Genomic DNA, 16,341 nt, shown 5'->3' with positions numbered 1-16,341 from the left:
TTATTATTTTATTTTTTTAAAGATGACCGGTAAGGGGATCTTAACCCTTGGCTTGGTGTTCTCAGCACCACGCTCAGGCAGCGAGCCAACCGGCCATCCCTATATGGGATCCGAACCCGGGGCCTTGGTGTTATCAGCACCACACTCTCCCGAGTGAGCCACGGGCCGGCCCCAAATATATATGTTAAAGATGCACCAAAAATAGATTTAAAAAGGATGCATTCATTTATTCATAAATATTTATTGAATGCCTACTATGTGTAAAATGTACCATTCTTGGCACCTGGGACACAGTGGTGAACAAAACAGAAAATCTGTCGTGGAGCTTACATTCTTGTGGGGGAGAAAGAAACATAAGATTATAATAGTGGGTAGTGATAAGTGCTTTGAAGAAAAATGAAGTAGAGTAAGGAGATAAAGAGATTGGCACATCTGTCTCTTTTAGATGGATGGGCAGGGAAGGTCTTTGTGAGGAATCGGCTTTTGAGCAGATATTGGAACAAAGTGGAAGAGTCAAGGATATGAATGTTTGAGGAGATGGTGCTTCAGAGGAAGCTAGTTCAAAGGTCCTGAGATGAGAGTGTGCTTGGAAAGACTGAGGAATGTGAGTGAGGCCAGCGTGGCTGGGCCTGTGAGCAGGGCAGAGAGTTGGAGGGTGGGTTAGAGAGGTACCCAGGACCTAGGTTGTGTAGGGTCTTACAGGCCATGGTCAGGATCTGGATTTTCTTCTGTGTGTGACCAAGAGTCATTGAGTGATTGACAGCAAGGGCATGATCTGATTTCGTTTTGAAGTTCTTTGGCTTCTGAGAGAAAAAATAGATAAGGGACTGACAGTGGAATGATCCAAGCAAGACAGGCACCAGGGTTGTAGTGGCAGAGGCTTATCTCAAGAAGCCATCACAATTGGCAAGACATCTGAAAACTAAGCATCTAAAATATTGTTAGTTTTTACTGAGAGCAAAAATGTTTACTTGTTATTAAATCAGAAAGTATATACAATGTTGTTTATTTAGATTCGTCTCATTCTTAAGTAGCTTAGATTCCACCCATTATGTCCGTTGCTGTTGTCACTGAATATATACTCTCAGCCAACTCCTTTGTCCTTCTCTCCCCAGCCCTGGTTATCCTAACTCTTTGCTTAATCCTCACGTGAACATGACTAACCCAGTGTGGCTGGAGAAAAACACATCCCTCCACTGACGGGTCCCGCTTCCAGTGTGTGGCTGCAAACCTCACGTGGTACTCAGCACCTCCAGCAGTTCTGTGCATTTCCTCGGCTGTTCTCTCTCCTACTCTCTGAAGCAGCCGTTTTACAGCTTTTCCTCGCACTTTAGCATCCTTTCTCTCTCTCTCCTCACTCTTATCTTATTTTTCTTTTTAACTATGAAAATAGAAGCTATCGGAACAGAATTGCACGTTCATATCATCAGATCCACTTGTCTGCCTGCCTGCCTGCTGTCTGCATACCTATCTACCTACCTGTGTGTACCCTGTACTCTGCCTTACGAATAGTTACAAGGAAAAACTGCTCCTACTCCTGTTGGGTGAAGTATTAGCAGACTTTATGTTTACCCTTACACATTTTCTTGTTATAATCAAATTTTCTCTCTTTACCGGAATATTTTTATCAGCATTTAAATATGTGATTATATCTTCCATCTTAGAAAAGCTCCCCTCGATTCCACATACCCCTTCAACTACTCCAGTTTTTTGGGCCCCTTTTTTAGCAGAACTCCTTGAAAGAGTCCTCATTACTCACTGTCTCTACTGCCTCACTTCCTACTCTATCTTAAACTACCCTTGTCAGGCTTTGATCCTTCCTACTCCAATGAAACTACTCTGCCAAGGTCCCATCCTGTCCAATCCAGTCGTCATTCTCAGTCCTCATCTTAGTCAGAGCTCTCAGCATTTGATCCAGTTGATCACTTTCTCCTTTCTTCACTTGGCTTCTGGATTCTCACCTTCTGGTTTCTGTCCACCAGTTTCATCTCAGTTATCTCTGTTGGATCTTCTTATCCTCTCCCTCTAAATGCCTGAGGCCTCAGAGCTGAGCCTTGGATACTCTTCTGTGTTGGGCATGTGCAAACAAGCACTAGGTTACAAAATACTGAAGATGGTGGAATGAATGAGGGTGTCACTGTGCCCCCTTCAGGATACATGTTGTATCCCGTATTCAACACATGACCTCTTGACATGGCCCAGGGAATGTGCTGTGGTCAGTCCATCTATATATTAACTATTGATAAATTCATTTTTTTCTTTGTGTTGCCTGTAAAAATTAGCATGAATGAAGTTTTAATATTTACTTCCACACTCAGTGGATGATTTTGTGCCCTTTGGGGGATGCACACCTACCTAGGAGATCACTGGGTTAGAACATGCTGCTTTGAGAACAGGTTGCAGTTGTGACCTCTACGCTAACTCTCTTCACAGGGGAGAAATTCTCCTCTGAAATCAAGGATTGCCACTCTGACTCTGTGTACTGATCTCATACAAATATGGGTACTAAATAGAGAAAGATCTAATGACATCATAAAATAGGGATAATTGAGAAGTCGCAACTTCAGACTGCCCAAAGGAAAGGTGGGCTAGGTGTGACAAAGTACAGTGTAAGGAGTGGGCCAACTGTGGTGAATGGGACAATGTGTACTCTTTCCAGAAGGAACAACTAGTATTTTTAAAAGCTCATTAATGCTTTACTGTGCTTGCCAGTACTTGTAGATAAACTTGCTGGCTGAAGGGCTGTGGCTCACTGGTTGAGACATGAGAAAGTGAGCCTGAAGCTTTAAGGCTGAGCCTGGAGGAGCTGGGAGTTAGCCGGGCAGGCACGGGACAGAGGGAGGAGGCTCTGGGTCGTAGAAACAAGGACACTGGGTGTGACGAAGGGAGTGTAGAACTGCTGGAACAGGAGCATTAAAGGGCTGTGATGTGACATGATGCTTGAGGACTTTTTGTGACATGCTGAGAAGTTTGGACTTTATTATACAGGCACCGGAGAGCTAGTGAAGGATTTTAAGAATGGATATATTAGAGGGAGGAGACCGATTTGAGATACTTTTAGACGATACTGTACCTTCACAGAGGAAAGGTTTATCATGCTTCTTCTGAAATGGGACTGAATCCTGACATATTAGCTGTTACATATTAATTTTTTAATTTTAATTCCTTGAGTTTGAGCAACAAATGATTTGAGAGATCTAATATCATACAGGCTCAGAATATCTACTCTGTCCAGTATTAAATTTATCTTCCTCAAACCTCTTTCCTGTTTTGTTTTAATTTTGGCTAATAGTGCCACTAACTGTTGGCCCAGTTCCAGCCCACCTAATCGGGAAGTACATTCATTTCTGCTTTTGTAGTATATCTCATCCTTAGTATATCCTGACAATTGTTTAGACCTCCATCCTTTCGTACCTACTTCCAGTTTTGTTTTCCAATGCTGCAGGCAGAGTGATATGGTTGTGCTATAAATCTCACACCACTGCCTTGCTTAAAATCCTCCAGGATATCCTGATTTGAGCATCATCTGTTGCACCCAGGTAATCATATTCAACTCTATACCCCACAGATATGTGCAATCACCTATGTTACAATAAAAAAACAACAACAAAGAAATTTTCTTAATAACCACTGTGAAACACTTGCTTACAGGGTTTACAGTTCAGCTTACTAGAATTAAGCAGACCACAATGCATCTTTCAGAAATCATGCAGAAATTTATCTTTTTAAAAATTTGAATGTGAAAACTGCTGTTAATCTTGCTTTTAACAATATGGTTAGGGGCCGGCCCGTGGCTCACTCGGGAGAGTGTGGTGCTGGTAATACCAAGGCCACGGGTTCGGATCCCATATAGGGATGGCCAGTCCGCTCACTGGCTGAGCGTGGTGCTGACAACACCAAGTCAAGGGTTAAGATCCCCTTACCGGTCATCTTTAAAAAAAAAAAAAAAAAAACCCAATATGGTTAGAAATACCCAGAAAAACCACTGTGAAACACTTGCTTATGAAGTTTCCATTTTTTGAAAAAAAGTTTAATTTGTGGAAATAAATCTGACCACAATGCATAAAAAATAAAATAAAATAAAATAAAACCCTCCAGGAGAACCTAGTAATCTAGAAAAGATACTTTAGACTTGTTAGCATGGCCCTCGTGGTCCTTCCTGATCCAGCCCTAGCATTTCAGATTCATCTCCTGCCACTTCCTGCTCAACCACCTTGTTGCTTCAAGGAGCAGGAACAGCTCTCCTTTCTTACATCTTTATATATACTTTTTTCTTTATCTGGATTTTTCTTTTTCCTAACAAATCCTTATTCTTCTTCAAGATTCAACTCAAGTGAATCACATTGCAAAACTTTCCATTTTGTCTTCGGCTAGGGGTAAGCATATATTCCTCCATTATTCCATCATGCCTTTGTTTACACTGTGAGAAGTGGTATGGTGCAGTTATCTTATTTTCTCAATTTATCTCTAGGCTGCTTTATTAACATTAGATTCCCTGATAACCAAGTCTACTTCCAAGCTTAAATGGAATTTCATTCATTTAAGCTTGTCAAGAAAGAATAATCTTTTGGTTTTCTGTATTCTTACAGTATCGATTTTATGGAGAACCGATAGTAAAAGCTTGTATTGAAAATGGAACTAGCTGTATCGACATCTCTGGAGAACCTCAGGTATATAAAATGAGAAGGAAAAAACGTAGCTTTAACAACACGTGGTTTTCTGTTTAATGAAGTGGAAAATATGTGGCATAATTTTGCTGACATTTTGAAGTTGATAACTCCTTTCTAGTATTTAGAGATGGTATTTCTATGGTATTCTGTTGAGAGCTCTAAGAAGAGCACTGATGGTAAGGTCTAGCTTCAGTTTTCTTGAATTTTTTCATCCTCACAACCTCATTTACTTCAGGTCCTTTGTGTATAGGATGTGCTGATTTTTATAGCTACTTCATGCTGTAAACTGAATTAATTAAAATATTGTACTCTAATTCTCAGAATCTCACTTTTCATTATGAGTTCCCATTTTACAACTACTACTTTTTTTTTTTTTAAATTTATGAATTCCCATTTTGAAATCAGGCACCTTTATAACATTACAGAAAAATAAATATAAAATCCCCCCCAACCTAAACATTTTAAATGTCACATTTGTTGAATGTTTACCATCAGTGTGCCAATATAATATGTACTTAGAGTTTTCAATTAGAAATATATGTTGGTGGGCCGGCCCGGTGGCGCACTGCTATAGTGCGCCGCTTGGGAAGCGCGGCTGCGCTCCCGCCGAGGGTTCGGATCCCACATACAGACCGGTTCCCGCTCACTGGCTGAGCGAGGCGCGGGAGCAACGCCGAGGGTTGCGATCCCGTGGCCGGTCCCGGTCCGGTACGGGGGCAACACTGAGGGTTGCGATCCGTTGCTGGACACGGAAAAAGACAAAAAGGAAAAAAAAAAAAAAAAAAGAAATATATGTTGGAAAATACTAGGAAAGTATAAATGACCAAACTTGATTCAAGAAGAAGCAGGAAACATGAATTAAACAAAAAAACAGTTCCTAAGTTACCTAAAATAACCCAGAGCATAAAAAATGGTGAAAAGCTTCTAAAGTCATCTTATAAGCTCCCATAATATTTTTAATAAAAGTAATATTAAAACCTAATAAAGGTCCAGAATATATAAAGAAACTTTATAAGTCATGAATAGAAATACAAAGAACCCAATTAAAAAACGGGCAGAGGGATGAGAAGAGACAACTCTCCTATGCTGAACAATTTTAAATAATTAATGTAGCTAGTCCACCTTCAGGAAGGGGGAGTATAACTTTCCAGGGGAGAAACCTGGCAGACACTACCTCAGCCAGGTGGTCCAAGGTCAACATCAACACTGGTAAATCATGTTGATAGTGTGTCGCCTTGATATGATGGGATGAGAATGGCACTTTACCCCTGTGGTCTTCCTCCCCAAACCCATGATCCCAATTTAATCATGTGAAAAACAGAGAAATGCCAATAGAGGGCAGTCTACAGAAAACCTGACCAGCCCTCCTCAAAACTGTCAGGGTCATCAGAAATAAGGCAAGTGTGAAAAACTGTCACAGCCAAGAGGAACCTAAGAAGACATGACAACTAACTGTTATGTGGTATTCTACATGTGATCCTGGAATAGAAAAAGGACATTAGGAAATGTGAATAAAGTATAGACTTTAGTTAATAATAATATATCAATATTGGTTTATTAATTGTAATCAATGTTAATGTAAAAGATGTTAATAATATGGGAAATTGGGTTTCAGGGTACATGGGAACTGTCTACTGTTAAATTTTTCTCTAAATCTAAAACTGTTCTAAAGAAACATTTTTAAAAACAGGCAAACAAATTTTGGAGGGGGAGCTGGCCAGCATGGGGAACCGAACCCTTGATCTTGGTGTTGTAACACCATGCTGTAACCAACTGAGCTAACTGGCCCCCCCAGGCAAAAGATTTGAACAGACATTATACCCTTCTCTCCTCTCTCATCTCTTCCTTTCCTACCCTTCTATCTAATCTGTACATATGCATAGATATATGTCTGTAATCATGTTTATCTGGCAGATGTGAGAGTAATTTTTTTTTTTTTGCTTTCTTTGTACTTTAATTTTTTTAAATTGGTGTTACTTTTACATTTAAAAGTCTTTTTAAAGAATCAGTAGTGTCATGAAGTCAGATCAGCATGTCCCTCATACCACCTGGAACATGGTAGGCATGCAGACAGTACTTGCTAAATAATTGAAAAAACATTTTGACAGTTAATATTTTGCTGCAAAGCCATATTGGTTAGCATTTTGAAAGTTTAATCGCTTTGTCTTTAAAGATACATCATTTAATATTGATCTAATTGTTTCTATATAACTCTGATTCAGATTCTTGGATTTTTTTTAGTTTCTGGAACTAATACAATTGAAGTATCATGAGAAAGCTGCAGAAAAAGGGGTTTATATCATTGGAAGCAGTGGCTTTGACTCCATTCCAGCAGATCTGGGAGTAATATATACCAGAAATAAAATGAATGGTAATTATTGATCAATAAGCAATAATTGAATTTAACAAGGAAGGTCTTCATGTTTGTGATTATGATGAGCTAAAACCTAGTTGGGAAAAGAAACATAGCTAATTTAATGGGTAATGTTGAAACATACGTGTTGTTTTTAATATAGCTATACTTTTAATAAAATGGTATTGACACTATTGTTGAGACACGTGTTTTAAAATGAGAAATTATTTGTTGTCTCAACTGAGTTATGGTTAGAGCTGTAAAATTTCTGGAAAAAATTTTGGCAGCCATTATAAACTCAAATTTGCTTTATTTAGGAATTAACACATTCTAAAGTATAATTTACCATATATTATAATTAAAAGGTTTTTAATTTTTAACCATGAAAGCTAGAAAGTATTGAACACAGAATTTGGCATCTTTTTTTCTTTTACCCCATTTATAAAATGGAGGCAATTATTTAAGAATGGACAAAATCATCAATATTATAGTAAAACAATTGAAGTTACTAGTATCATGAATACTTAAAAAGTGTCCTTTTAGAAAATGACCTGAAACAGATAATTCCAGTGCCATACAAACTGTTCTAGAGCTTAAAAAAGATGGAAAGTGTTCTAGTTTATATTAAAAAGTTAACATAACTCTGAAATTGAAGCCTGTGCATGTGCACACGCACACACACAAGCTGTAAATCAATCTTGTTTATGAAATTAGAAAAGAAAATGCTGGCCGGCCCGGTGGCGCACTGGATAGTGCGCCGCTTGGGAAGCGCGGCAGCGCTCCCGTCCGAGGGTTCGGATCCCACATACAGACCGGCTCCCGCTCACTGGCTGAGCGAGGCGCGGGAGCAACGCCGAGGCTTGTGATCCCGTCGCCGGTCCCCAGTCCGGTACGGGGGCAACACTGAGGGTTGCGATCCGTTGCCGGACACGGAAAAAAGACAAAAAGACAAAAAAAAAAAAAAGAAAAGAAAAGAAAATGCTGTATAAAATTTTAATAAATATCCAATGGCACTTTAAAAGAATGATTTATCAAGACCAAAGTTTAACATTAGGAAGTTACATAATCATCACATCAGAAGATCAGAAGTGAAAAGTTATATGCCCATCCTAATAAATGATTTGACAATTGAAAATTCACGCCATTTACTGATTTCAGATTTTTAGGAACTCAGGAATAGAATACTTTCTTACATAATAAATGTCAGAAAACAATACCCAACATCATACTTACTGGTGAAACACTAGAACCATTCCCATTAAAAAGAGGAATGTGAATTGAAATCTTTAAAATATTTAGTCTTCCAATCCATGGACCCAGTATATCTTTATTTATTAAAAAAAATTATTTAAAATCTGTGGAGTTTAGAAGTTTTCTTCATGATAATCCTATATATTTCTTATTGAGAATATTCCTAAATATTTAATAGTTTTTGTTATTTTGAGTTGGTCTTTTTTTTCTTCTTAAAAGAAAAATATTACTTGAAGATTTGTTTAAAAAAAATTTTTTTTTAGGGGGCCGGCCCAGTGGCGCACTGGATAGTGCGCCGCTTGGGAAGCGCAGCGGCGCTCCCGCCCGAGGGTTCAGATCCCACATACGGACCGGTTCCCGCTCACTGGCTGAGCGAGGCGCGGGAGCAACGCCGAGGGTTGTGATCCCGTTGCCGGTCCCCGGTCCGGTACGGGGGCAACACTGAGGGTTGCGATCCGTTGCCGGACACGGAAAAAGACAAAAGACAAAAAAAAAAAAAAAAAAATTTTTTTTAGATACTGAAGCCTAAAACTCAGAATTTTAACAAGTACCCTAGTTGTAAAACCTGCTATAGGTGGTCCGTGTTCTTTCTGTGGATAGTGTTAGATCACAGAACCACATACCTAAGCCACATTCTCCCAGCAACCATCAGAATCATCTCCAGTGAGTTAGGCTGTCATGATCTATTCTTGTGTTTTGTCAGTGGTCAGACAAGTGATATGTATGTGGCTATAGTTTTTTGTGCTGTAACATCTTTGTTGATGACATGGTTATTTGTTATCTTGCTCAGTGTCACCTTTATAAGGCCGCATGTTTTAATTTTGTCTTGGAACTAAAACCAATAACAATGTCTCTTAAGGATTCAGTGTATTTCATTTTATCATTTTGAGAATTAGCAAGTCTGTTATGTTTTTCTTTTGCTTTAGTGTTCTTGAGAAACTCAAAAAGATTAATTAAATACTTAAATTAACCGCTATACCTATATATTAGTCTTCGTGGTTAATACAATTGATTTCTCCCTTTTTTCTGGCTTTGATTTTCAACTTTTATTTTATACTTACCCTATTTTTATTTCATTTTAATAGCTTTGTTTTAAGTATTTTGTAAGCCATCACAAAGGATGTTTTCATAGTTTTTGTATTTATTCATTGTAAGCCACTACTAATAAGCCGCTTAAAAGCTGTCATATTTGAAAACAGAATAATTCACATAAATCTGATTTTGAGAACAGTGTCCTGAGGAGCATTCCAGAATGAGTGAGCTAAATTATTGCCTTATTGGGGGAGATTTTTAGTGTTGTCAGTTTAAATACTAGAAAAGATTTTCTCAGTACGAGCATTTAGAGTTTATACTAAACTACTGTTTCTGACTGTTTACCTGTCCTCGGCTGCTTCTTAAGTCTGTTTACAATAACATAATAAAACTGTTATCTGTACAGATTTTCTGACTCTATATGCTGTAGGCTTAGCAAATGTGGCCCCTAAGTGAATAAGAATGGTTTGTTATAACTTGTCTTGGCTAAATAATTTAGATTTGATTTGATTTTACTTTTACCATTTTTTTTTTTTACTCTTTTAGGTACTTTGACGGCCATGGAAAGTTTCCTGACTATACATTCAGGACCTGAGGTTAGTTTTCCTGTTTGTCAAGTGTTTTTTTAAGCTAATATTAAATGCATTTTGGAAATGATGCATGCCTCTTAAAAGAGATTTAGACTAATTAAATTTTATATATATTTTTAATTTTTAATGTATGAAAGTCACTGTTTAATTTTAAAAAGTAAAGATACTAAATAACCAAGAATTACTTTGACCTAAAATATAATTTATTTTAAAAACAACTGCACAATTCATTATGTTAGAATGCATTACCATGATCCCAACACTAAAGCATCTATTATTTTTGTGCAATAAATGTTGTGGCCAAGTTAGTGTCTTTTTACTATGTGCCTAAACACAGGAGTTAGGTACTGTTATGACCGTGAAAGAAATGTATGAGGTAGATCTAGTCTTCTTGAATTTACAGTCTGCTGGGGATTGAACATCCCCCCAAAACTCATTGAAGCTTGATCCCCATTGTAAGAGCTTTAAGAGGGTGGGAAATCCAATTATGGCAATTAAGGTGGGGCTTTTAAGATGTAATTAGATTGTGAGGACTGTGTCCTTGTGAATGGATTGATCCATTTGTGGAGTAATGGGCATGGTTTTGATGGCTTTAAAAGGAGAGCAATTGAGGAGTTTAGTACTCTCTTGCTCAAACCATTCGCCATGTGACACCATGTGACACCCTTTGTTGCTGTGAAGTTACCATCAACAAGGCCCTCACCAGATGTGTCCCCTGGACTTTGGACTTCCCAGCCTCTGAAACTGTAAGAAATAAATTTCATTTCTTTACAAATTACCCAGTTTCAGATATTCTTTTGTAAGCAACAGAAATGGACTCACACAGTCTATTTGGGAACTTAATACAGTTACATTTCTGGGAAAGGACCATATTTTATGATAGTGCTTTTACTGCCAGTAGAGCCTAACCCAATTCTAGGTCTGTACTTGTGGCTTTGTAAGTATTTATTCTCTTTCAGATATGTTCATTTGACATGTCTGTATGATATGTACAATGTGTAGTGTAGTGTCCAATCATGTATATAGTAGTGGAAGATGAAGTAACACATAAATGAATAAGAAGCAAACCTTGCCTTTAAAGAGGTAATAATTTAGTTTGGCAGGAGATAGAAAGTGTTTGTTATAAAAGATATCAGATGAAATACTGTATGTAGGGTTCTGAAAATGGAGAATACATCGAGCTGGGAGTCCAGGGATCAGGAGCTTTTTGGAGAAGCTGGAATATGGACTGAATTTCAACGGCTGGTGCTGTGCTCATGTGGAGAAGGAAGAGGAAATAGTATAATAAGGACACAAAGGTGGAATGATGTGGAGCATGTTTAAGTAGGAGAAATGATTCATCTAGATTGTGGGTTCAGATTAATTAACACAAAGAACTATATAAAATATGCTAAGATTTGTGGTTACAGAGACTAACTAGTAGAGTATAAGAATAAAAGGAAGTGATAGTGGGCCTGAGTAATTTGGGAATGCCTTAAAAAGAGGCCTCACTGGGCTGGCCCAGTGGCGCACTCGGTAGAGTGCGGTGCTTGGGAGTGTGGCGGCGCTCCCGCCGAGGGTTCGGATCCCATATAGAGACCTGTCCGCTCACTGGCTGAGCGCGGTGCGGGCGCGACACCGAGGGTTGCGATCCTGTTGCTGGTCGTGGTATGGGTGTGACACCTAGGGTTGCGATTCCGTTACCGGTCACGAAAAAAAGACAAAAAGGAAAAAAAAAAAGAGGCCTCACTGAGATTATCCTTGAAAAGCGAGTGACATGGGATGGAAGGTCAGAGGCAGCAACCAGAACATATGCTCAGAAACAAGAATGAGAAACATGCTTGTTACTCTGGGTGGCATGCATTAGAGACCCAGTTCAACTCAGTTTACACCAGCAAATAAAGGACTGTATTGATTTCATATAACCAAATGTCTGCAAGCAAATAATATGGCTGGATCTAGATGTTCAAATGATATTGTCAGAAGTCCTTATTTTCCTCTCTCTCTCTTTCTGTCTCTTGTTTCTTCTGCTTTCCTCTGTGTAGGCTCTCAACAGGGTGGGAAGATGCTGGCAGCCCCAAGTATACATTGTCCTTAAGGTTCACCATTTCCCGGTTAGAGCTACCAGAGTTTACCTATCAAATGACAGGGAAGATTACTCAAATATTGCGCCATTTGGCCATTCTTGAGCCCAATCCTTGTAGCCTGGTGTAATGGAGTAATCAGATTGCCCAGGTCTGGGTCATGGGCTCCTCTGCAGGTGGGATCATAGGGTCAAACCCTTCTGAACAACACGGAACAATTTCCAAACAGGAGAGAGGTTTATAAGCAGAAGATGGGGTAAGGGGCTATAAGAGAATTAGTGTAGGACTGACAAAAAGCGGATGTGCACTGCATGGAGATAGTGAGAAACTTGGTAGAGCTAGAAAAGAGGCCCTCTTTGAAAGAGCAGCAGGAGGTACAATTGGAATGACCAGGTAGATCTAATGATGCAGCAAAAGAACGACTGAGTGGATGGTTCTTACAGAGTCAGTCAAGAATCCTTTCCTCACAGGGCTGGCTGGTTGGCGAGGGTGGTTAGAGTGTGGTGCTGACAATGCCAAGGTCCAGGGTTCGATCCCTGACTGTCAAGCTGCCCAAAAGAAAAAAATCTTTTCCTCAGAGTTGTTAAGAGTACAGATTTTGGAACTGAATTCCCTGGACTTGAATTCTGTCTCTGCCACTCACTAGTGATGTGACCATGGGCAAGTTTCCTTATCTTCTGTGTGCTTTATTTCCTTATGTATAAAAGGAGATGATAACTAGTGCCTACTTCACACAGTCCTATGAGGATTAGTCAATGAGTATAAATGATATATATTGAAAATAAATACTAAGTATTAATAATAATATAGTAACTCAAAATTGGGGTTTAACTCAGGACAGGAGAGTTGAAGCATCCACATTTCTGTAGCTGCCTTCTCTCATGCCCCTTAAAGCGAAGTACAGAGCCTTAATTTCACGTGGATAGGACAAAGAGAATGTTCCCTTGATTCTATGTGTCCCTTGGCACTAGTCTTTTGTTTTGCAGCCATTTCTTTTCTTACTTTTTCCTTAAGGTTCATAATTTTTACATAAAAATTGTATCACAGACTGTATGCTGGGCCATAAAGCAAGACTCAAAGCATTTCAGAGGATTGACATCATGTACTCGAGCAGTGCTGTCCAGTAGATCTTCCCACTGTGATGGAAATGTTCCGTGTATGCTACATGGTGGCTGCTATATTGCATAGTGTAGTTCTAGAGGTACACTAGAGCCCGTGCCTGTTTTTATATGGCCTGGAAGGTAAGAATGGTTGTTACATTTTTGAAGGGCTATAATAAAAAGCAAAGAAGAGTATGCAGCAGAGATCATATGTGGCCTCCAAAACCTAGGATATTTACTGTCTCACCTTTCACAGGAACAGTTTGCCAATCACTGTTCTAGAGCATGTTTTAGACCATAATGCAGTTGTGCTAGAAATCAGTAAAGAGAACCCAAGCAAGCCTCTATATATTTGGATATTAAATATATTCCAGTTTATGTCATCAACCCAGACATTTTTCTGAACTTCAGACTTAATATACAATTGCCTAATTGCCATCTGTACTTGAACCCTTGGTAGATATCTAAACTGCATTTGTCTGTGCCTGAGCTGCTTTCTTTTCCAAATCTGCTCCAACCACAGCTTATTTGTAAGTGTTCATATCAAACAGTGGGGTTGCTCCTGGCTCTTCTCTTTGAAACCCATATCCCGTCTGTCAGGAAATCTGTTGAATCTACCTTAAAATACGTCAGCATCTGACCGTTTTACCACTTTCCTTGCTACCCCACTGTTCTTGCAACTGCCAATTCCCCTGAAGTCTGTTCTCAACACAACAGCCACAGTGATCCTTTTCAAACAATACGTAGACCTCAGCTAGGAATTCTTCAGTGGCCTCCTGTTGCATCCAGAAAGAAAGCCTCAGTCCTTACAGTTGTGTGCATGCTCATGAACAATCTGGCCCCAGGGACCCCTGCAGCTGGCCCTCCCATGCTTTGCCCTCATTCAGTCCTCTCCAGCTGCCTCACTTCTGAGCTGGTGCTTGAACACACCAGCACACTTCTGCCTTAGGGCTTTTGTACTGGCTGTTTCTTTTGCCTGCAAACAACTCTTCCAAGGTATTTGCATGACTAACTCCCTCGCCTTCAAGTCTTTTCTCAAATGTCACTTTCCTAATGAAGCCTTCCCTGACCACCCTATTTAAAATTGCAAACCAACCCCTTTGCCTTGCACTTCCAATTTATTTTGTCTGCTCTTCTTTTTTTCCCCATAGTACTTCTCAGTTTGTAAATTCCGTATATTATATTTTCTTTTTTTTTTTTTTTTCCTTTTTGTCTTTTTTTACCGACCGGTAACGGGATCGCAACCCTCGGTGTTGCGCCCGTACCGGGGACCAGCAACGGGATCGCAACCCTCGGCGCTGCGCCCGCATCGCGCTTAGCCAGTGAGCGGGAACCGGTCTTCACATGGGATCCGAACCCTCGGCGGGAGCGCCGCCACGCTCCCAAGCAGCGCACTCTCCAGTGCGCCACCGGGCCGGCCCTGTATATTATATTTTCTGTTGGCTTCATCACTCTTTCTAGAATGTGAGCATCACAAAAGGAGAGATTTTTCTCTGTTTAAGTCACCGAGCTCTTGGAACAGTGCTGGTCACACAAAAGCAGCTCAGTAAGTGTTGGTCGAATGAATCGAGTGGACATGGCTAGCATAACCTTGACTTCCAAAACCCTGCAAGAACAATTTCAGAATGGAAAAATTCAGTCTAATCTCACAGGAACATAAATACAAAAATCCTAAACAAAATATTAGCAAACTAAAAGCAGTAATATATAAAAAGAAAAATACATTTCGTCCAAGTTGGTTTTAGAGCAGGAATACTGATTTAATATTTTATAATTTTGTATTTCGCCTCATTAATAGGTTGAAAGAGGAAAATCATATTTCAATAGGTAGAGAAAAACCATTTTTAAGCTGTAACAAGTGCAACACCCAGTGTTTAACATTGAAAACTTTTGCTCTGAGATCAGGATTAAGACGCAGATGCCGTCTGTCATTACTTCACCCAGGTCCTAGTCGGAGCAGGAACACAGAAATGAACTGTATATAGATTAGAAAGGAAGAAACAAAACTATTTTCTGTAGGTGATACATTTGTGAATGTAGAAAATTAAAAATAATCTACAGGCAATATTAAAACTAATAAAAGACTTTTCATAAATTGCTGGAAAAACTCATTTCCAAATAATGTTGCATTCTGAGGTACTGCGGATTATGACTTGAACATATGAAGTCCTAATTTTGGGGGGTGAGGGGACACAGTTCAGCTTATAACAGTGTCTTTCTAGGAATTTGTCTGCTTCATCTAGGTTATCTAATTTGTTAGCATACAGTTGCTCATAGTATTCACTTATACTCCTTTTTATTTCCATAAGCTTGGTAGTAATGTCCCCTCTTTCATTCCTGATTTTAGTAGTTTGAGTTTTCTCTGTCTCTCTTTCTCGCTTTATTTTTTGGTGGGGAGGAGGTCAGTCTAGCTAAAGTTTTTCAATTTTGTTGATCTCTTCAACAAACCAACTTTTGGTTTTGTTGATTTTCTCTATTCTGTTTCATTTATTTTCACTCTAGTCTTTGTTGTTCCTGGATAAAATATTAATATGAAAATCAGTTGCATTTCTGTATGCCAGCCACAGTTAGAAAATTAATTTTATGAATTTTTTTGTGGGGGCTGGGGGGCAGCTGGCCAGTATGCGGATCTGAACCCTTGACCTTGGTGTTATTAACACTGCGCTGTAACCAACTGACCTAACTAACCGGCCAGCCCAGAAAATGAATTTTTTTAAAAAAGAGCCATTTATAATAGCATGAAGAATCAAGTACCTAAGAATAAGTAATAGAAGGGCCGGCCCCGTGGCGCACTCGGTAGAGTGTGGCGCTTGTCCTGCCGAGGGTTCGGATCCCATATAGAGACCGGTCCGCTCCCTGGTTGAGCGCGGTGCGGGCACGACACCGAGGGTTGCGATCCCATTGCCGGTTGCGATCCCATTGCCGGTTGTGATCCTGTTGTCGGTTGCGGTACGGGCACGACACTGAGGGTTGCGATCCCGTTACCGGTCACGAAAAAAGACAAAAAGGAAAAAAAAAAAAAGAATAAGTAATAGAAGATGTGTAAAATTTCTCTGAAGAAAACTATGGGGCCGGCCCGGTGGCGCACTGGATAGTGTGCCGCTTGGGAAGCGCGGCGGCGCGCGCCGCCCGAGGGTTCGGATCCCACATACAGACCGGCTCCCGCTCACTGGCTGAGCGAGGCGCGGGAGCAACACCGAGGTTTGCAATCCCGTTGCCGGTCCCTGGTCCGGTACGGGGGCAACACTGAGGGTTGCGATCCATTGCCGGACACGGAAAAAA

At 39.8% G+C, this 16,341-nt stretch overlaps 1 protein-coding gene across 1 annotated transcript in view; it reads left to right on the top strand.

The window, feature by feature from the left end:
• The window catches only part of SCCPDH (saccharopine dehydrogenase (putative)), a 38,758-nt gene that overhangs the window by 7,392 nt on the left and 15,025 nt on the right, over nt 1-16,341 (top strand). Inside the window, exons 3-5 of the mRNA XM_008580822.1 lie at nt 4,590-4,670; nt 6,912-7,041; nt 9,853-9,902. Coding sequence (XP_008579044.1) covers nt 4,590-4,670; nt 6,912-7,041; nt 9,853-9,902 — 261 coding nt within the window. The remainder of the gene's footprint in view (nt 1-4,589; nt 4,671-6,911; nt 7,042-9,852; nt 9,903-16,341) is intronic.

The sequence above is a fragment of the Galeopterus variegatus genome, unplaced genomic scaffold (assembly GCF_000696425.1).
Source record: "Galeopterus variegatus unplaced genomic scaffold, G_variegatus-3.0.2 Scaffold2167, whole genome shotgun sequence".
NCBI lineage: Eukaryota > Metazoa > Chordata > Mammalia > Dermoptera > Cynocephalidae > Galeopterus > Galeopterus variegatus.
Note: the sequence above shows the minus strand (reverse complement) of the source record. Positions and strands in the feature narration are given on the sequence as shown.